The sequence below is a fragment of the Anabrus simplex genome, chromosome 1, assembly GCF_040414725.1.
Source record: "Anabrus simplex isolate iqAnaSimp1 chromosome 1, ASM4041472v1, whole genome shotgun sequence".
Taxonomy (NCBI): domain Eukaryota; kingdom Metazoa; phylum Arthropoda; class Insecta; order Orthoptera; family Tettigoniidae; genus Anabrus; species Anabrus simplex.
The window spans coordinates 345,854,236-345,876,180 of record NC_090265.1 but is presented as its reverse complement, the minus strand read 5'-3'; the positions used below and the strand labels follow the sequence as shown (position 1 = coordinate 345,876,180).

The following is a 21,945-nucleotide window of genomic DNA, read 5'->3' as shown; positions in this document are numbered from 1 at the left end:
GGGATTAGTGTTCAACCCTAATATGTCCCAAAATATTGACATAAACTGTCAACCATAGTTTCAAGGGTACGCGCCACATTGTCAATCAGTTTGAGTCGAAACCTGAACATCATCCAAAAGGTGTGGCATATAAATTTGTTTGCCTTATCTAAATTGTGGTATGTGGCACAAATTCTACCCGTGTCGGCAAAAATAAGCCAGCGAGTTGAACTCCGTATTAGTTATTATTTATGGCGCGGATATATGTTTCGTGTAGCAAGATCACAAGTGAGAAAATCAGTAGCGCAAGGAGGACTGGGTCTCATAGCAGTCGGCGAAAAATGCCAAACGCTTTTAATGCGAGAGTTAATGATTGCGAAGACAGGAGTAGGAGCTGCTCATATTACTTATTTCTGGAATACACGTCAGCAAAATCCAAAGTATTTAGTGCCGACACTAAATCAGTCAATACTGAACTGCATTTAGGGCAGTCGCCCAGGTGGCAGATTCCCTATCTGTTGTTTTCCTAGCCTTTTCCTAAATGATTTCAAAGAAATTGGAAATTTATTGAACGTCCCCCTTGGTAAGTTATTCCAATCACTAACTCCCCTTCCTATAAATGAATATTTGCCCCAGTTTGTCCTCTTGAATTCCAACTTTATCTTCATATTGTGATCTTTCCTACTTTTATAAACGCCACTCGAACTTATTCGTCTACTAATGTCATTCCACGCCATCTCTCCGCTGATAGCTCGTAACATACCACTTACTCGAGCAGCTCTTCTTCTTTTTCTCAACTCTTCCCAACTCAAACTTTGCAACATTTTTGTAACGCTACTCTTTTGTCGGAAATCACCCAGAACAAATCGAGCTGCTTTACATTGGAATTTTTCCTATTCTTGAATCAGGTAATCCTGGTGAGGGTCCCATACACTGGAACCATACTCTAGTTGGGGTCTTGCCAGAGACTTATATGCCTCTCCTTTACATCCTTACTACAACCCCTAAACACCCTCATAACCATGTGCAGAGATCTGTACCCTTTATTTACAATTCCATTTATGTGATTGCCCCAATGAAGATCTTTCCTTATATTAACACCTAGATACTTACAATGATCCCCAAAAGGCACTTTCACCCCATCAACGCAGTAATTAAAACTGAGAGGACTTTTCCTATTTGTGAAACTCACAACCTGGCTTTTAACCCCGTTTATCAACATACCATTGCCTGCTGTCCATCTCACAACATTTTCGAGGTCACGTTGCAGTTGCTCACAATCTTGTAACTTAGTTATCACTCAATAACATCATCCGCAAAAAGCCTTACCTCCGATTCCACTCCTTTACTCATATCATTTATATATATAAGAAAATATAAAGGTCCGATAATACTGCCTTAAGGAATTCCCTTCTTAATTATTACAGGGTCAGATAAAGCTTCACCTACTCTAATTCTCTGAGATCTATTTTCTAGAAATATAGCAACCCATTCAGTCACTCTTTTGTCTAGTCCAATTGCACTCATTTTTGCCAGTAGTCTCCCATGATCCACCCTATCAAATGCTTTAGACAGGTCAATCGCGATACAGTACATTTGATCTCCAGAATCCAAGATATCTGCTATATCTTGCTGGAATCCTACAAGTTGAGCTTCAGTGGAATAACCTTTCCTAAAACCGAACTGCCTTCTATCGAACCAGTTATTAATTTCACAAACATGTCTAATATAATCAGAACAGTTGTAATCGTGCAAGCGAAGAGGAAGGTTGTTGAGTGAGTGAGTGCTGACATGGGGATTTCAATAGAATTGTACCGGGCGTCGATAGGTCGTTGGCACGGTAGAGGCAGGAATACGAGACGCAATATGAGTGGCAGAACCGGACAGCAGGTGAGTTTGGTTTCAATTTTGATGGCTGCATCAGTGATGGCAGTGTTTTTGGTTATTGGAGGGGTCGAGATGAACCCTGGACCTGATCATGAGAATGTGGTTGGTTGGGAAGACATGGAGAAGATAAGGGAATTTAGTAAGGCCCAAACTGAACAAATGGGAGAGCTATTACGAGAGCAATCTAGTGATCTACGAGAAATGGTGAAAGAGGAGATAGGAAAAGTGACGGAAAGGGCGGTCCATAATAATAAAGAAATATCAAGTTTGAGGGATAAGGTGAGGAGAATGGAGGAAGAGATAAAAGAGTTGAGATGGCAGAAGAAAAAAAGACAAGAGGAAACCCGCAAGAAAAATATTTTTATATAAATGGGCTACCAGAGAACACTAAAGAAGACCTGGTATTCAAAGTGCTGGAGCTAATTAACGAGAAGATGAAGATTAACTGCAGAGAGGCCCATATAGAAGAACTACAGAGAATGGGGAAAACAAAAGGCAAGAGACCAGTGAGAGTGAGATTTGTATCAAACTTACTAGTGAGAAAGATTCTGCATAGTACAAGCCGGTTGATAGGTGAGAACATATGGGTCAAACAGGAGATGGAAAAAGAAGCCCTCAGGAACCAGAAAATGCTACAGTTACACCTAGGGAAAGCTAGACGTGAAGGATTAAGGGCCTACATAAGGCGCAACAAATTAGTGGTGGGGGACAGTAAATGGACGAGGACCTTGGGAGTAGAGCAGTTAAAGAATATGTACAATACAGCGGGTACATTGGCCGAGGAGGAAGGTGAACGTACGAGGCAGCTGAGACCAGCAGAATGCGGAGCAGCGAGGGACAACCAGCTAACGATGCAACAAGGACAGAGAGAGGAAGTAACAGATGCTGAGACAACGAATAGCGAAGGTAGTCCAGGCGACCTTCAGAGGCAACTGAGTGCAGACTCTATGAAAGAAGCAACACCGAAACGCAGACGTGTGAGTATCAAGGACTTCTTGCTCAGAAAAGGTAATCCAAATGAGGGTAGCCTTTATAGGGAAGGTGTTAACACTCTAGATGAGAACACTGAAGATCTAGGTGTAACAAAGATTACGAGATCCAAGAAGATCAGCCAGAATGAGGGACAGGGGAGAAAGACATAACTAGAGATAAGAGTAGGGTGTATCAATATTGAGGGCCTTAGGAGTAAGTTACAGAATGAAGCTTTTAAAGAGTTATTACATAGCTTGCATATTCTCGCATGTGTGGAAACCTGGATTCCACCGAAAACTATTATAGAAATAGGAGAGTTCACAGTCTATTATAAGTCAAAAGAGAGACGAACCGAAAGGGGCAGATACCCGGGTGGGATAATGGTGATGGTTAGGGAGGATTTGCAAGCTAGAATAATTCAGATAGAATCAGAAATGGAGGAAATGATGTGGGTCAGAATAAAGATGTATGATGAAAATGAGTCAGACTTATGTATTGGTTTTGTCTACAACCCTCCTGAAACCTCGCCATTTGCGAAAAGGGTTTTCTTTGATTTGGCATTAGAAATCAATAGAGTACAAAATTTTTTGAGGATACAGGCATTCTAATAATGGGGGATTTCAATGCGAGGGCTGCAGACCAGAAGCCGGTATACGACAAGGAGACAGAAGCTGTTTATGTAAAAAAAGAGAGTGAGCCAGGATAAGGGTTGTAATAAAAATGGAGAAAAGTTGCTAGAGCTATGTGGTACGATAGAACTATATATTTTGAATGGATGGTGGCATGGCGACGAATTAGGGAACCTGACATACATAATGGAAACAGGGGGTAGTAGCATAGACTTGACGTTATGCTCCAGGAATGCGTTGCCTGTGATTAAAAGTATGGAGGTTAAGGAATGGGGTGAGTCACATCATCTCCCACTTATTGTCAGAATAAAAGTTAGAGAGGGTAAGACACCAACAAGCAATATGATAAAATACAAAGAAACGATAGTCACTAAATATAGGTGGAGAGAGGAGCTAAAAAACGAGTTTATGAATTATTATGATGGAGAAATAGGACAGATAATGAAAGTTGGAATAGATTCAATGATCGAGAGTAACCAAACGAGTACAGCAGTTAAAATAATTGAAAATTCTGTAAAGATGGCAGGGGAGAAGATGAGGATAAAGGAGGGGCAGAATATAATAGGAAAAGGCTGGTACAATGACGAATGCAGGCATAAAAAGTATGAAGTGATGAAAGCATTGAAGGAGTTTCGGAAGCATGGGGGAGAAAACCATAGGATGGGATTCTGTAACTTGAGAAGAGAATATAGGGAATTACTGCATGCAACTAAGTCTGAATGGCAGGAGCAGAGAGTTGTCGAATTAAATAGCAATGCAAAACAGAATGATAGTAGAAAAGTATGGAGTACAATTAAGGGGATTTGTGGAATACGGAAGCCGCCGCGACAGACGGTAATAAGTCAGGCTATCTGGGTGGAGCACTATAAGAAACTATTAGAGGCTGAAGATAGGTGGAGACCGAGATTAAACGATACCGGTATATCGGTAGGGCTAGGGTGTACGGTGCCGGCATTAGACAAGGAAATATCGAAAGAAGAAATAAGGGAGGTACTAGGGAAAGCCAGGAAAGGCAAATCAGGAGCGATTTCGGGTATCACTAACGAATTTTGGAAGCAGCTGGCGCAAAATAAGGATATCCTAGAAAGTATGGCGAAACTATTTAACAAAATAATTGAAGGAGGTGAGTTCCCAAAATCTTGGCAGGAGGGAGTGATCTGCCCAATCTATAAGAAGAAGGGAGATAAAAATAACCCTAACAACTACAGGGGTATAACGTTGCTAGATACATTAAGTAAAATATATACAGGTGTGTTAGCAAAAAGGATAATGAAGTGGGCATAGGGGGGATTGATTCTGGAGAGGCTGCAAGCACGTTTTAGAGAAAGGATGAGGACAACAGATAATATTTTTGTCGTGAAAACAATAATAGATAAGTATGTAAAAAAGAAAGGAGGAAAAGTATACATTACTACTATTGACTTGGAGAAAGCATTTGATTCTGTGAGCAGAGGGGCGGTCGTGGCCAAGACGAGAGGGATAGGGGTGTCCCAGAAGATGATAACAGCGGTTGAAAATATATATTCAGAAGTAAGGTTCGCAATAAAAACTAAGGAGGGCGTAGTATTTGGAGAAATATTCTCTAATGTAGGATTAAAACAGGGTTGTAAATTGTCACCAGTACTGTTTCTACTCTTTATAAATGATATCTTTCAATCGAAAGGCTTCGAGGCAGGGGTTTACCCAAGTCTTGAGAACCGGGATATTCCGGGCCTCATTTTTGCTGACGACATCCTTCTGCTCACTTTGACACCCAATAGTATGCAAGGTAGTATAAATGTGGTGGTAAATTACTGTCAAGAATGGAACTTAAAAATCAATGTACAGAAAACCAAGGTAATGGTGTGCAAAAAAGGGCATAAATTATTAAAGAATGAAAAATGGTGGATGGGCGAGACGAGGTTAGAAGTTGTCAAGAAAGTAGAATACTTGGGTATGATTTTAAGTGGAAACGGAAAGTGGTCAGAGCAAATAAAAAGATCAAAGCTAAAAGGCATGAGTGCACTGTCAGCCATTAGCATACTGGAGAAGAAGATGCCCAACACAGACTACAGAGTGTATAAAAATGTTTTTAATGCAGTAGTTAAATCTAGAGTGTTGTACGGAGCGGAAATTTGGAGAGCTGAAGAAAGGATTGACTCACTTGATACAATTACGAGTAGATTTGGGAAAATAATTATGGGTCTACCCAGCTGTACAGCTAATTGTGGAGTGAGAATGATGTGCAAAGATATAAGTCTGCGAGTGGACATTATTAAAAGGATAATAAAGTATTGGTTGAGAATGAAGCTGCGAGAAGGGGGCGAAATTTTACAGATAGCATATCAACACCAAATGAAACATCAGAACCAAGGATACTGGGTGGATGGGGTACGGAATATTTTAGAAACGATTGGAATGGGATGTTACTGGGAAAAAGAATGTATAGAGAAGTGGAAAATATGTAAAAAAAAAATAGTTCTAAGAATTAAGGATATTGAAAAACAAGACATTGATGCACAATGTAGAAGTAAGAGGTCATTAGAAGAATTTTGTAATATATATGGGAGAATGAGAATAAATGTAGAGTTTATAAAAAAAAAGAGAATGAGGGGTATAATATGGTGGTTAATGGGGATACATAAAAATAAAGCATATAGAAGGAACAGGGATGAAAATAAATGCTTAATATGCTCTGAAGAGATGGGATGGGCACACCTTATAAAAGATTGCCCTATGACAAAGGAAATACGAGAAAAACTCACAGACGATGAGGATGTTAAGAAAATTGAGAACGAAAATCAGTTGTATACAATTGTAAAGTTATTGAACAGAGAATGGAGGCACCCGGATAGAATTGCAAAATTATTTAACATTATTAGGGGAAGATGGAGCAGGAAATTGAAGGAAGGAAAGGATTGGATACATGTCAGCCAGGAACCGAATTGTGCCTAGGGTAACCTAGACAATATAACTCCGTTGAAGTCTAGAGCCATTAGGTACATAGTCTTAAGGGATAGCATGGAACTACCTCGTTACAGTAGTTCTACTAGTTTTATGTTTCTCGAGTAAGAATTTCCGTTTTCTCTCTTTTCTTAACAGCCTGCAAAGGCAATATTATTTTTGATAATCTGAAAAGATATCACTGTAAATAGATGTTTTGGTTTTTTTTTCTGCCATAATACTATATATGAATGGAACTCCAACATTCAGTTTATAGTATTCTTTCTCTGTTCAATTTCTATGCACCTGCTTTATATGAACATTCATCGCATGTACCAATTATTAACACTATTCACAATAGTTCTTTAAGTTACTCCTTCTAATTTTGTATACGGCATGTATCACAAATTATGAAATTATGAAACGATTACAATAAACAATACCCTCTCCCTAATCTATGATTTTCGAGATTAAGGGAGACGGGTATCTTGAATCTTGAATCTTGAAAAATATTATCAGAAAGAATGCCTTCCCAAAGCTTACATACAATGCACGTCAAACTGACTGGCCTGCAATTTCCAGCTTTATGTCTATCACCCTTTCCTTTATACACAGAGGCTACTATAGTAACTCTCCATTCATTTAGTATAGCTCCTTCATGCAAACAATAATCAAATAAGTACCTCAGATATGGTACTATGTCTCAACCCATTGTCTTTAGTATATCCCCAGAAATCTGATCAATTCCAGCCGCTTTTCTAGTTTTCAACTTTTGTATCTTATTGTAAATGTCATTGTTATCATATGTAAATTTTAATACTTCTTTGGCCTTAGTCTCCTCCTCTATCTTGACATTATCCTTGTAAGCAACAATCTTTACATACTGCTGACTGAATACTTCTGCCTTTTGAAGATCCTCACATACACACTCCCCTTGTTCATTAATTATTCCTGGAATGTCCTTCTTAGAACCTGTTTCTGCCTTAAAATACCTGTACATAGCCTTCCATTTTTCACTAAAATTTGAATGACTGCAATTATGCTTGCCATCATGTTATCCTTAGCTGCCTTCTTTGCTTGATTCAATTTTCTAGTAAGTTCCTTCAATTTCTCCTTACTTCCACAGCCATTTCTAACTCTATTTCTTTCCAGCCTGAACCTCCTCCTTAGTCTCTTTATTTCTCTATTATAATAAGGCGGGTCTTTACCATTCCTTACCACCCTTAATGGTACAAACCTGTTTTCGCACTCCTCAACAATTTCTTTAAACCCATCCCGGAGTCTGTTTACATTTCTTATTTACTGTTTTCCACCGATCATAGTTACTTTTTAGAAACTGCCTCATGCCTGCTTTATCAGCCATATGGTACTGCCTAATAGTCCTACTTTTAAGACCTTCCTTTCTATCACATTTATTTTTAACTACGACAAAACCAGCTTCATGATCGCTAATACCATCTATTACTTCAGTTTCCCTATAGAGCTCATCTGGTTTTATCAGCACCATATCCAGGATATTTTTCCCTCTGGTTGGTTCCATCACTTTCTGAATCAGCTGTCCTTCCCATATTAACTTATTTGCCATTTGTTGGACATGCTTCCTGTCGTTCGCATTTCCTTCCCAATGGACATCTGGCAAATTCAGATCTCCCACTGCAATCACATTTCTTTCCATGTCGTTTCCCAGATAGCTGACTATCCTATCAAATAATTCCGAATCCGCGGCAGTGCTACCCTTTCCCGGTCTGTACACTCCAAATATATCAAGTTGCTTATTATCTTTAGAAATGAGCCTTACATCTAGAATTTCATGTGTCTCATCTTTAACTTTTTCGTAACTTACAAATTCTTCTTTAACCAGAATGAATACTTCCCCTCCCACCATTCCTATCCTATCTCTACGATACACGCTCCAGTGCCGTGTGAAAATTTCTGCATCCATTATATCATTTCTCAGCCATGATTCAACTCCTGTTACAATATCTGGTAAGTATATATATATTAAATTACTTAATGCTATTTCTTTCTTTACAATACTTCTACAGTTGAGCACTAACAGTTTTATGTCATCCCTACTTGATTTCCAGTTCCCTGTTCCCTTATCACCGCTCCCTAGGCCGCCCCGTTTCCCTGAATGTACCTCCCTATTACCCTTCCAATCAAATTTCCTAACTTATACGTACCACTGCGGTTTATGTGAAGGTCATCTGAGCGCAGATTCCTATCTCCTACCCACCCATTAGGATCTAGAAATTTCACTCCCACTTTCCCACATACCCACTCCATAGTCTCATTTAAATCCCCAATCACCCTCCAGTCAGTATCCCTCCTACACAGTATTCCACTAATAACAATCTCCGCTTTCTTAAACTTCACCCGTGCTGCATTTACCAGATCCCACACATCTCCAACTATGTTGGTACTTATATCAGCTTGCCTTACGTTGTTGGTACCAACGTGAAACACTACCACCTTCTCCTTCCCCTCCTCCCTCTCTTCTACTTTCCTCATCATCTGCCTCAACCTAATTCCTGGATAACATTCTACCCTGGTTTCCTTTCCTTCACACACTTTCCCCACGTGTCTAACGATGGAATCCCCCATGACCAGAGCCTCAACCCTACCCACCTCATTTGATCCCCTCCCCTCCCGGTCAGCCCTATCTTTCCTGATAGCTGCAGAAGCTACTTTCTCCTCCCTTTTCTCCTTCCCATGACCCTGTTCCACCTGTCTTTTCCTATCCTCTACTCTTTCCCTTTCCTACCTTTTCCCTTCCTCCTACTTCCACACATCTCAGCAACAGTTCCCTCTCCCTCATCTTCCCTCTGTTGTTCTACCTGGAGTGACTCGTACCGATTTCGCACAGACACCTGTCCTGAATTCTGATCCTGAATAGAGCCCTTAGCCTGCAATCTCCTTCCTCTTAGAACATTAGACCACCTGTCTTCTACAACTCCCCCTTTCCTTCCCCTCCCTCTTGTACACTTGCTGTAACCTGTACATTGTTTGAGGGAGTCTTATCTTCCTTCCTGTCTTCTGTGAGAATCCTAATTATCTCCCTCAAACTCTCCAACCCCTCCCTCATATCCCTAATGCCTCGCCACACCCACAGTTCGTACACTCGCGCTCCTTAGCCATTCTTTACGGAAAAATGAAAATAAAATAACTAATTTTCAAAAAATAAATAAACGGAGGGATATATTGTCTGGGATAGTACTCAAAGATCACACAACAATAAGGTAATTAATATACGACTACACTACAATACTACTTAGTCTTACTCTATTTTTATCCCATTCTATTGTTTAGAAGAGCGCTGCAAGCGATAGATACGATACGAGTGACAGGAAACAACGTTCCTCCTACAAGAGTAATATACAATCATCTATTAAAGAAGAACGAAACACAATCCCAGATCACGGAGCAGTACCCAAATAGGAAATGGAATGAAATCTGGAGAAAATTTAAAGATCCTCAGATACCAACTGACTGGAAAGTAGCCGCATATAAAGCTATAAACGAAATTATTCCCACAGAAGATAAAAAATTCCGTCACAACATCGCCCAATCCCCACTCTGTAAAACATGTCTGGAGGTGGACACACAGAGGCATAAACTTACTACCTGTGAAAATGCCAAAGTAGTCTGGAAATGGTTTTGTTCTGTGCTAAGGCAGATGACAGGATCAGCTAATCCTAATGCAGCTTACAGAGCAGCCTTAGAGCTAGATTTCGGTACGCAACACTTGAAATTTGCGCAAACATGGCTTGTCATGGGGTATCTTTATTATGTCCAGAAAAACGAACACGTCTTCTAAAAGATGCCAAACAACAATTACTGAAACGCGTGCCATCGAGAAACATTAAGTTAAGGAACTCGAAAGTGTTTCATTATAACAGTCGAATGGTCGTGCAGTGGATAGTGCAGTGTTTTTCATGCTATGTGTATTGTGCCAATTGTGTTTTTTTCTCAGTTGAAATTATTCTCTAGAACAATCAGATACGAGGGAAAAGGTAGGTTTTTTTCAAGGACAGAAGGACTTGTGACTAGTGAACATTATACTGTAATAAGAGATTGAGTGCTTTGTTGTGTTTCTTTTGTATGTTAATACTTTATCTTGTTATTTGTGAGAAATAAAATGAAATCATAAAAAACAAAAAAAACAAGTGATTAGCCATCCCATGCAACACTAGTGCATGCGGGACAATTGTATGTACGGCGCTCGTGAGTCGCCTGGTATATCGACTGTTCAATTACGCTTGTTTGCGAAGTGTTACTGGTTCTGAAACTACTTTCAAACCTAGGTGCTAAGTAGACTATTAAGAACACATGGGTGGAATAAAATACTAATATTATACTCCTTCAGAACTTCCATGTTTGCTAAGCAGATACTTCCGATGTCGCTCACAACAACACGCATCTCCCTTAATTAATTGGTACTATAACCTACCCACCTTTCTTGCTGACGAGATGAGTTGCAGACTCCTGGGGCAATTGTTTGTGTCACGTACAAAGAGAGAAGGGTACTCACTATTCCTTTCTAGAAGATGGGCGTATGAAAGTGGTATACTGCAGTAATTCCATGGAAAACAAAACTAAAGAACAGAAGAGCTCTTAGACTGTGTGTTACTCAACGTTCATACATACTTGCACACGTATTATTGTAAAGTACTAACATACAGTTTCTGAGTCCGAGATGGCAGGTTCGATCCTAACTCAGTCCGATGGTATTTGAAGGTGCTCAAATATATCAGCCCCGCGTCGACAGGTTTACCGGCCGTAAAAGAACTCTCCCAGAACAAAATTCTGGCACCTCGGCATCTTCGAAAACCGTAAAAGTAGTTAGTGGGACGTAAAATCAATAACATTCTTATGATTACTAACGTACAGTACAGTATAATTAGTCAATCTACCTTACCCTTCCTAATAGAGTTACTGGACGTACGTTTTTTTTAAGGAACGTACTACTGTACATTTCTTTTGTTCCGCGTACGGAATAAAATGGTCCATGTTTCCTGTTTCATTTAATGATAATTTTATTTGTAAGTATTTAAATTCAGAACCGGAAGGAATAATTATCTTAGTGTTTTCCATACAAATGTGTTAGTGCAGTAGTTTGTTTATGATTATAAGTTGAGTCATTTATTTATTTATTTATTTATTTATTTATTTATTTATTTATTTATTTATTTATTTATTTATTTATTTATTTATTTATTTATTTATTTATTACACGTATCTGTAAGAGAGTTGCACTCCAATTACAACAGACATTACAAAATATAGTACAATAATATATATTGCAAAATAGAAAAGATCACGAAAAATTAACAACAGATTCTGAAAAATTATAATAAACAAATTTAGAAGAAAAATGACAAAAACAACAATAGGTTATATACAGATCACGATTAGATAGTTCTGCAATTACTGGCTCCTAATTACATAAGTAGGAAGAACTAAAACTTTAAGTGCAGGCACACACATACGCGAACAGGTCAGGCGCATGATTAACGGTGTAAACATAATATCTCTAAGTTTATAGACAATTGAATTCCATTTGTATTATTGACAAAGAGATAGTGTAATGAATTCTATTTTCTTTTTATGAGATGCTATTTGTTAAGACTGTTTAAGTATATTCACTAAAGAAAATCACATTTCGAAAGCTTCGAGTCGTTTCCTTCTTGTTTAGTTAATGTCCAGAAGTCACAACCATATAGTAGCATGCTCCAGACTAGGGATTTTATCAAGCACTTTCTGACTTGACTACGTCCTTGCCAAATTTATTTTGCTGATGAACGCTTGGTTGGCTAATATTATCCCCTCTTGGTCTCCATGCTACTCCTTTTGACTTGTGCCATTAATTACACTTCCAAGATAGGAAAATGTTGTGACCCAGTTGTGGACTGTATTACTATAACGGAATTATTTAGAGAATAAACGTATGTTTGTCAGCAGTAGCAGTGCCAGCACCACCAGTAGTAGCAGATCAGTGGCGAACTCAGCACCTGTGTCTGCAGCTCCTGAATCCAGTAATAGCACTGACTCCGTAGCTGTGCCTCTTCAGAAGCCCAGTTCTAACAAAAGTAGAGAGGCAGCACCATGCTGCGGAGACGACGACCAGCTCTTCTGTCCATCATTTGAATCAAGGAGCGGAGCAGTGGGGCGGTCCCAGTCTGTAGCATGGTGCGACTCCTCACGAGAGCTGCTAGTGGCTATAGATCTGCGTGCGACTCCACTTCTCCTATGGCAGTTTGACCTAGCAACGCTACACTGGAGCCAACACCAGGTAATATATCTCAATTGTAATATATCTCAAAATTAATGATTCATCAACACAGTATTTTGAGTCAGGAGTGGACATTTCCAGATGATGAAACTAACAAGGAAACATCGGCAATGGGTAAATCGCCGATCGCGATAAATCTTGGAAAACACATTGAGGTACACGTAAAAATGATGTCGGCATCAATTTTGGGTGCCAACATTCATTAGGGCGTTAACTACGGGGCCTAAAAGTTGCGACATTTCAAATTCTGCGCGATCAGCGATGAATACCTGCTCGCCAATGCTAAGCTGGCACACTGCGTATCTGGAGACACGCCTCTGCACCTCCTCCGCTCCCCGCTCCAATTGGTTCCCCACCGCACGTTCCCCTTCCCCCCCGCTTGACGGCTGCTTAGCTGTCGAAGAGAACCGGTGCTACACTTTGCGTACTCTATCAGCCTTCCTCATATCTCTCCTTTGTAATTTCCGCATTGTATTAGTCAGTTTACGTTTTCTGAAATGTTTATGAAAACGTTTGCACTGGGCGAGTTGGCCGTGCGGTTAGAGGCGCGCGGCTGTGAGCTTGCATCCGGGGGATAGTGGGTTCGAATCCCACTGTCGGCAGCCCTGAAGATGGTTTTCCGTGGTTTCCCATTTTCACACCAGGAAAATGCTGGGGTTGTACCTTAATTAAGGCCACGGTCGCTTCCTTCCAATCCCATCGTCGCCATAAGACCTATCTGTGTCGGTGCGACGTAAAGCAATTAGCAAAAAAAGTACGGTGCCTGTTGTTAATTGTGATTTGTTTCGGTTTTCTTTTCACTATTTTTTAATGTTTCGAATAGACCAAAGATTGTTTTTTTTTTTTGTTTTTTTTTTTACTATCAGTTATTGACGGGGAGTTTGCCCGATGTGTAATTGTTACAGAGTCATTTATTGTATTGCCTTGTAATTGTTTTTTGTTGTACCAGTTCGTACAATACCCATTTAACTTTTTGCGTATGTAACTGCCATTATACCCAGAAGACTGTAGTGTGATACTTTAATATCGGTACTTGTTGAATACATAGACCTTCGTCAGCTATAACGCAAAAGTACCGGTACAGTAAGACTACAGGTCTGCCTGTGATTACTGTATATCTATTGCATATATAAATACACATCTTTTTTATGTTTCAAGGCTTTTCTTATTACGTCAAACTTTACTACATTCCATGTCATACTCATATCGAAGTTGCCTATGCATTAAATTAATTTATATTCGACAACCATTGCTGCAATTGAAATGTGTTGTGCCTGTCACTGCAAAACATAAATAAATCGTTCAGTACAAGCACAAATAAAAACATTCTACCTATAGGCCTATTCCTTATACCAGAGTACGCAATACGGAAAATACCAGTAGTTTCAAACTCTGAGTTTATAATTGTTGTTGTTGTCGTCCGCGATGTCGTTTCGTTATGACACAACTGGTAGCGTACACACAATGGGTCATAAAAAGATGATCTGGACCTATAACCAGGTATTGATATCCCGAGGTACCGAATCTCATTACATTCATTGAGATCTTATACCCGGGCACGTGATTTCTTTACATGAAAAGGTATTTAACGTTGTTTAAAGGTGGGAGATTTATTTAATGGTGGGTGATTTAATTTAATTCCATATGTATGTCCACTCTAAAGGACACTATCGACAGCTTTAAGGCGTTTTAGAAGTAAATCATAATTTAAGCGTAGGTAGGACGTGGTACCCCATCCCACGTTTCCGGGGTACTTAACTCGGAGTTGTACCCACGAACGTGACAACTCACCGGAATTAGCAGGAATGAAAATATAACATTTGAATAAAATATGGGTATATTAGTGTAGGTTATTTATTATCATTATGTGTGAAACGGAACGTAATATAAAGGATTTCAATAATTACAGTACGAAAAGAAGCAGTTGAATAGCTAAGTAGCCGGCAAGCGAGGGGAGAAGGGGAACGTGCGGCGGCGAACCAATTGGAGCGGGGAGCGGAGGAGGTGCAGAGGCGTGTCTCCAGATACGCAGTGTGCCAGCTTAGCATTGGCCAGCAGGTATTCATCGCTGATCGCGCGGAATTTGAAAAGTCGCAACTTTTAGGCCCCGTGGTTAACGCCCTAATGACTGTTGGCACCCAAAATTGATGCCGACATCATTTTTACGTGTACCTCAATGTGTTTTCCAAGTTTCATCGCGATCGGCGACTTACCCATTGCCGATGTTCCCTTGTAAGTCATATTTGTGTACTATGTTCGTTATATATGAGATAATTCCTCGTTAGAATACGTAAATTTTCTCTGTTATATTTTAATCTATCGCAGGGAAGTCATATCGCACATCCCAAATACAAGACTAGCTTCCTTATCGTCGTAATGCCCTCTCTTGAAATTTCCGTTTCGAAAACTGGGAGTTGTCGTGTATTTGACTGATGACTTGCTTTGAAGATGTTAAAAAATATGATGAAAAGTTAAGGTACTATAACAGACAAATGCATAGTCAGGTGGGAGAAATAGTAGCGTTGATTTGATAACAATACGTTTTTCTTTATATTCCTTTAATCCTTGAGAGATCGCGCCAAACATTGTCACTCGTCGGGTCGCATACGACATTTTCGATATTTCTATTCCCCACATATTCGTTACAAATTTGGTACATAGCATCCGTCAGGTATGGGAAGAACGTTTCACCTAAATGCAAATCATTAAATAAGTCGCAATCGCCATCCGCTCCATGTTCTTCCAAGAACAGCTGTTTGTAAATGCTTCGTAACTCTCGCGCAGTTTTACTGAACGGAAAGTACACACTCTAATTAGCTATGCATTCGTTCCTTTTCTTCAATGTTCAATTTTAGACCAACATTGAACAGATCACCATATAGGCGAGAATATTCGAGAAGACACGCACGTTGGAATAAACTGGATAACTGAACAACAAGAACATTGCGAGGAGTCGCGCGCCAAGTCGAAACGACGAGGTTAGATAACAATATTGTGTCTGGAGTATAAGCAATTCAAGATCAACAATGACCGCTACAGAAAGCGAAAGAGTTCATTGTACGGTATGTAGGAGCACAGGGAAATAATATGAAATGCCTTTAAGCAACGCCCGCTATCCCTTACAAACTGTGAGGTTCGTGTAATTGGAAACGTGCAAGCAGGCTGGGAGGAATATGGAAAACAATAGCCAGCGTGGTAATATTTACGTAAAAGATCGTTTAATTGAATTTAGTCGTTCCTAATTTTTAATGATTATTACGGTGCCGAGTGAGAAAATCAATAGCAAACTAACTTATCATGCCTTGCATGCCTCATTATGACGGCGGCATCGGTTTGTGCGGTTTCCGTATAAAGGCATAACCTTTGATGATGATATTTGAGGATCAAACCGGCCTCCGGATTGAATGCATTTGGTAAACTAGTTTATACATTAACATGTAGTGAAACATTTTTAGATGACTATAGTTGGGCCCTCGAGAGTTGAAGTCTAATGTTTAGCGTCACCGGCGAGAAAAAGTTGACTAACGCTGCTCGAAAATGGTCTGTTTCTATGGCAACGAAAACAGAGATGCCACATTTAAGAACGCTATCGCCACCTGGGTTGGCTTGCTTTCAGTCGCTTTTGTGATATTATTCGGAGTAGTACTGTGTTAGCTGCGTTATGGTTTATGTAATAATTTAAGTGTTGGTTTCCTGAATATTATTTTCGTTGTTAGTTTTTGTAAGTTAGTCAGTGACTAGTTGCACAGTTCTATTCTCTATTTTACGTGTGCATTTGTTGAGGTTATTGTCAGTTTAGTGAATATGAAATCTCTAATTTATCGGCAATGGCGTGTTCTGTCTTATATGCTGGAATTATTAGCACGAGCTTAGGAACGGGCCAAAGTTTATTGAATTGCATTAGGCCAACATAGTTGAATAAATATTCAGTCTGTATAAAAAGACTGATATGCCGCAGAATGAGGTAACTATGACAACGCAGCGCACTTGGTAGTTATTGCTTTCGCCGCTCATATTTCAGACTTCAACTCTCGTGGGCCCAGCTATAGGAAATGTTGTGTGCTGGATTTGCAAGTCGAATTGTGGTAGCAGTGTGAAGCTGAGCGGAACTATGTCCACATTTTCGCTTCCTGAAGAAGAGCTAAGGAAATGGAAATGTATTCGTGCGATCTCATGAAAAAACTGGTACCTAATAAGGACATCATAGCTTATGGGAATTGGAAACAACTGGGTGGTGGTGTTATAAAACCGACCCTGAGATTTCCTAAATTTATTGAAAATGAAATTTTTGTAAGTTACGCATTTGCCATTATACCTGAGGAGCAGTGTACGAGATGAAAGACAAGATGCCGAATCGCAGAGAGAATTTAGAAAGAGTACTGAAACTCCAAAAACAAGATTTTATAAGTGATTTTGATGTCTTAGTCTAACGCAAAATTTCTCTGAATCTTTCCCATTGGCAATGAGTAATGCATCAAGCAAAGAAAAACGCATAATCTCGTATATGATTACCTTACGTCCGGCTCGATGGCTAAATAGTTAGAGTGCTGGACTTTGGTTCAAGGGGTTCCGAGTTTGATTTTCAGCCGGGTCGGAGATTTTAACCTTAATTCCTCTGGCTCGGGGTCCGGGGGTGTGTACCATCTTCAACATTAGAATTCATCATACAAAGAGTCCCGTCCTTACAGACGTGTAGGTCGCCTGTAGGTGTCAATTCGAGAGACCTGCACCAGACCTCTTCGGAAGCCATACGACATTAATATATTAGTATTTTATAGCCTACTAGCTTATGTACCTGTCCTTCGTACAGATTTACAATCAAGGATTAAAGTGGTTATATACGAAGGGTGTTCTATATTGTTTTGCACATTTTTCTACCCAAATGAAGTACATTACACATCAGATGTTACGTCCACCTTCTTAACATAATCTCCTTGTAGTCTAACTGTATACACTTTTGCCATCGATGTGTCAGTCTCTCCAGACCTTCTGAAACCATTCTTTCGGAGTGTTGCGAACCCATGCCTTGACAGCTGTGTCCAGTTCTGTAAAATTCGCAAAACCGCGACCGCGCAGAGATTTCTTCATGTTCCCGAACAGATGATGATCACTTGGTGTCAAATCGGAAGAGTATGGTGGGTGTGGCAGCACCGTATGCTTCCATTGCATCGATTGTTGTTTCGTTTGTGGCTCATGGTAATGGAGCCATGTCTCATCACAAGTCACAAGCCTAGCCATAAAGTTGGCTGGATCTTGATCATGGCGTTGCAAAAGTTCTCTGCACACGTCCACACGCCTCTGCTTTCCGTCTGCAGATAAGAGTCTAGGCACCCACGTGGATGACACGTTCCCCAACTGTAAGTGACAGTGCAGATCCGCTGCAGGGTGTTTCGGCTAATTCCCGTGGCTGCCTCCATTTCCGTAAATGTGATGCATTTGTTTCCTTGGATGGCCTGTTCTACCCGGGCAATGTTGGTTGGTGTTAGAACTGCCACATTCCTTCCAGAACTGGTTCCCTTGTCCACCGATGTGCGCCCTGTTTTCCAACCTTCTGCCCAGTTGTAAACTGTTTTCCGTGACGGCGCATGTTCTCCACAGACAGCCACCAAGCGCCGATGCATTTCTGCAGTGGTCACGCCTTCTTTCTATAGGAACCAAGTCGTGTAGCGCTGTCCCTGACGGTTGCTTTCCATGTCTGCTCTTACACTGACAATGTTGTTATGAAATGGTTATGACGAGTGCATTCGTTGGCCCCTGTGGGTGTGCTGCTACCAAACGGTGGAACAAGACACTAGTTACACGTCACCACCTTCAAAAGTGAAATGTGAACCATATCCGGACGTACGAAAAATAAAGTGTAAAACAATATAGTGCACCACTCGTATATATTCACAATTTGTTTTATATTACACCGACACAGAGAGGCCTTATGGCGACGATGGGACAGGAAAAGGTTAGGAGTAGGAAGGAAACGACCGTGACATTAATTAAGGCATAACCCCAGCATTTACCTGGTATGAAAGTGGAAAACCGCGGAAAAACACCATCAGGGTTGCCGATAGTGGGGTCCGAACCCACTCTCCCCCGAATGGAAGCGGATAGGTACGTGACCCAAACCACGCAGCCACTTGTTCGGTAGCGGTTAAATGAAGGTGACCCTCATCTATACGGGGTGGAAGGAAACTGATGCGCCAAACTAACACGGGAGAGGGTCATAATGGCATAAGTTTCAGGCCTGTAGCTTGCACCGTTCTCGAGGAAAGTCGAGTTTTGGGAATTTCAAGAATTACAACGCAGCAGCTGGTGATTGCTACTGAGAAGCTGACGGAGTACATGAGCAAGTGTGCGGCGTGCTGTTATATGTTCAAGGTCGAGCATCCACTATCAACAAAAGCAATAACATGTTTATCCTCTTTCAAGATAGACGATTAGCACTAGTGCATTGACCGAGTTTTGTGATAGTATAGAGTGTAACAATCGTAATGAATGTCCAGTAACTATTTAACAATATGACATTAAACGTAATATGGCCTATCCTAATGATGATGATTCCTGTTCCTTATTTATACTCTGAAGGTAAAAATGGAGAAATACGGAACACTACTTTCAAGACTACCGGCAGTGGGATTCAAACAACTCACCAACCGACTGCAAACTCCCCAGAATAGCCTGCCGCTGTCAATTGCAATACACTGCCCTGATTGGCCAGTCCGTTAATAAATACTGTGATACCATAATGGGAAAACAACCATCCGGCCGCATAGCTGAATGTCTAGCTACCGAGTGCGGCCAGTATCCAGTAATCGGGAGATAGTGGGTTCGAGCCCCACTGTCGGCAGCCCTGAAGATGGTTTTCCGTGGTTTCCCATTTTCACACCAGGCAAATGCCGGGGCTGTACCTTAATTCCACGGCCGCTTCCTTCCAATTCCTAGGCCTTTCCTATCCCATCGTCGCCGTAAGACATATCTGTGTCGGTGCGACGTAAAGCAAATAGCAAAATAAAAATGTCTAGCGTACTAGCCTTCCGTCCTTGAGGCTCCAGGTTCAACTCCCCTCCGAGCCAGGGATTATTAGATTAACAAGTGCATTCACATGGCTCCAGGATTGCTTTTTCTGTCGTCTTCAACACGTGTACGCAGCACACAACAAGACACGACACGACAGTCACCACCACCACCACATTAACACGGAGATTTCTCTAAGGGTTGTCGTCAAGAAGGGCATTCAGCCGTGCCAAATCTACTACAACCCCTGACCCCGCAGGAAAAAAGGGGTAAAATGGGATGTATTATAAACAATCCTAGTGGCATCTGTGATTGCTTCTCATCAAGGCGGTCCGGGTTTGATTCCCGGTCAGTGCATGTAGGATTCATGAAAGGAAATGTCACGTCCTATGGGTCGGATTCTACATAATAGGGGTCTCGTAGATCATGATCACAAAAGTAAAGACAACGTAAAACTCCAAGCATAGTTTGCATATTTAATAGAAAAAGATGAGAACACAACGGCAAAGCGTTTGTGTACCTTTCAGAGAGTGACACACTCGACCAGATTAGACGTGGAAAATGATGCACATTGTTACACCAGGTATTCGAAATGTCCACCATTCGCGGTAATTCATGCTCACTACCTTGGAAAAAATCTCTTGAACGCGCCTCAGTACCTCGTGGTTCCGACTCGTTGGCTGAATGGTCAGCGTACTGGCCTTCGATTCAGAGGGTCCCGGGTTCGATTCCCGGCCGGGTCGGGGATTTTAACATTCATTGGTTAATTCCAATGGCTCGAGGACTGGGTGTTTGTGCTGTCCCCAACATCCCTGCAACTGACACACCACACATAACACTACTCTCCACCACAATAACACGCAGTTACCTTCACATGGCAGATGCCGCTCACCCTCATCGGAGAGTCTGTCTTACAAGGGCTGCACCCGGCTAGAAATAGCCACACGAAATTAATGTATTACCTCGTGGTTTTGGCTGATGTCCTTCCGAGACACATTCGCAAACTTCTTGCAGGGTTTCCACTTCTCTGAGAAACACCTTAGATTTCTTGAACCTTCAAAAGGAGTCATCTAAGGAGTTTAGACTGGGGCTTCTTGCTAGTCAGCCGACAGGGCTCAAACGCCCTTATCCATCGCTGCAGATAGATGGCGTCCAGGTGGCATTGGTAATGTGCGGAGGTGCTCCGTCATAATAGGACAATATGTGACGTCGGGTATGAGTGGAACATCCTCTAGTAGTACGGTAGTGGTTGAGTGCCTTTTAAAAACCGCAAATAAGGTACACCAGTCCAGTAAGTCCCTCAGGTCCTATGATCATGTCTTCTAACATCCATGTCCAAACATTAATGGAAATCCGAACCTAGTGGTGGGAACGTCTCGTTAGCATGGGGATTGTTCTCCGACCACATGTGCGTGTTCTGAAAATTGAAGGTGCCACTTCACGTAAACGAGAACAAAATAATTATGATTCACGAAGTCTTCGAATTGACGATGGACCCATTTACAGAAGGCCATGCGCGGTCCCCGATAGGTGCTGAACACGCTATGGATGGTACGGATGTTGCCGGTCTTCCCGTAAAGTTTGTAGGGCGGTCAAATGGGACACTCGCACCACTGCTGCGATTTGGCAAGTACTCATGTCGCGATCATCTGCAATAAATTATAATATGCACACGAAGATCATATCTAGCCCCATCAGCTTCACGCCTTCCAATGTCTGCTATTCTCTTTATAGCTGCTGCAAGGTAAGTTAATCTCTCAATAGAAGATATGAGAAAGAAGTGAAGCTATTGACCTGGAGAGGTCCGACTGTGTACTAGGACAGACAATCTCTCACTGGAAGAGAATTCTTCTTCTTCTTATTCTTCTTTTCTACCGCTTTTCCCACGCGTGTGGGTTCGCGGGTGCGAACTGCGTCGCACATGTGGATTTGGTCATGTTTTACGGCCGGATGCCCTTCCTGCCGCGAACCCTATATGGAGGGATGTAATCACTATTGCGTGTTTCTGTGGTGGTTGGTAGTGTAGTGTGCTGTGTGAATATGCAGAGGAGAGTGTTGGGAATGACACAAACACCCAGCCCCAGAGCCAGAAGAATTAATCAAAAGCGATTAAAATCCCCGACCCGGCCGGGAATTGAACCCGGGACCCTCTGAACCGAAGGCCAGTACGTTGACCATTCAGCCAACGAGTCGGACTGGAAGAAAAGAGAAGAGAATGAAGTGATTGACCTAGAGAGGTCAGACTTTGAACTAGAATGG

General features: G+C 41.2%; 1 protein-coding gene across 1 annotated transcript in view; it reads left to right on the top strand.

The window, feature by feature from the left end:
• The window catches only part of LOC136866146 (uncharacterized), a 127,835-nt gene that overhangs the window by 83,132 nt on the left and 22,758 nt on the right, over positions 1–21,945 (top strand). The window contains exon 4 of the mRNA XM_068226510.1: positions 12,348–12,681. Within this exon, the coding sequence (XP_068082611.1) occupies positions 12,348–12,681 (334 nt within the window). The remainder of the gene's footprint in view (positions 1–12,347; positions 12,682–21,945) is intronic.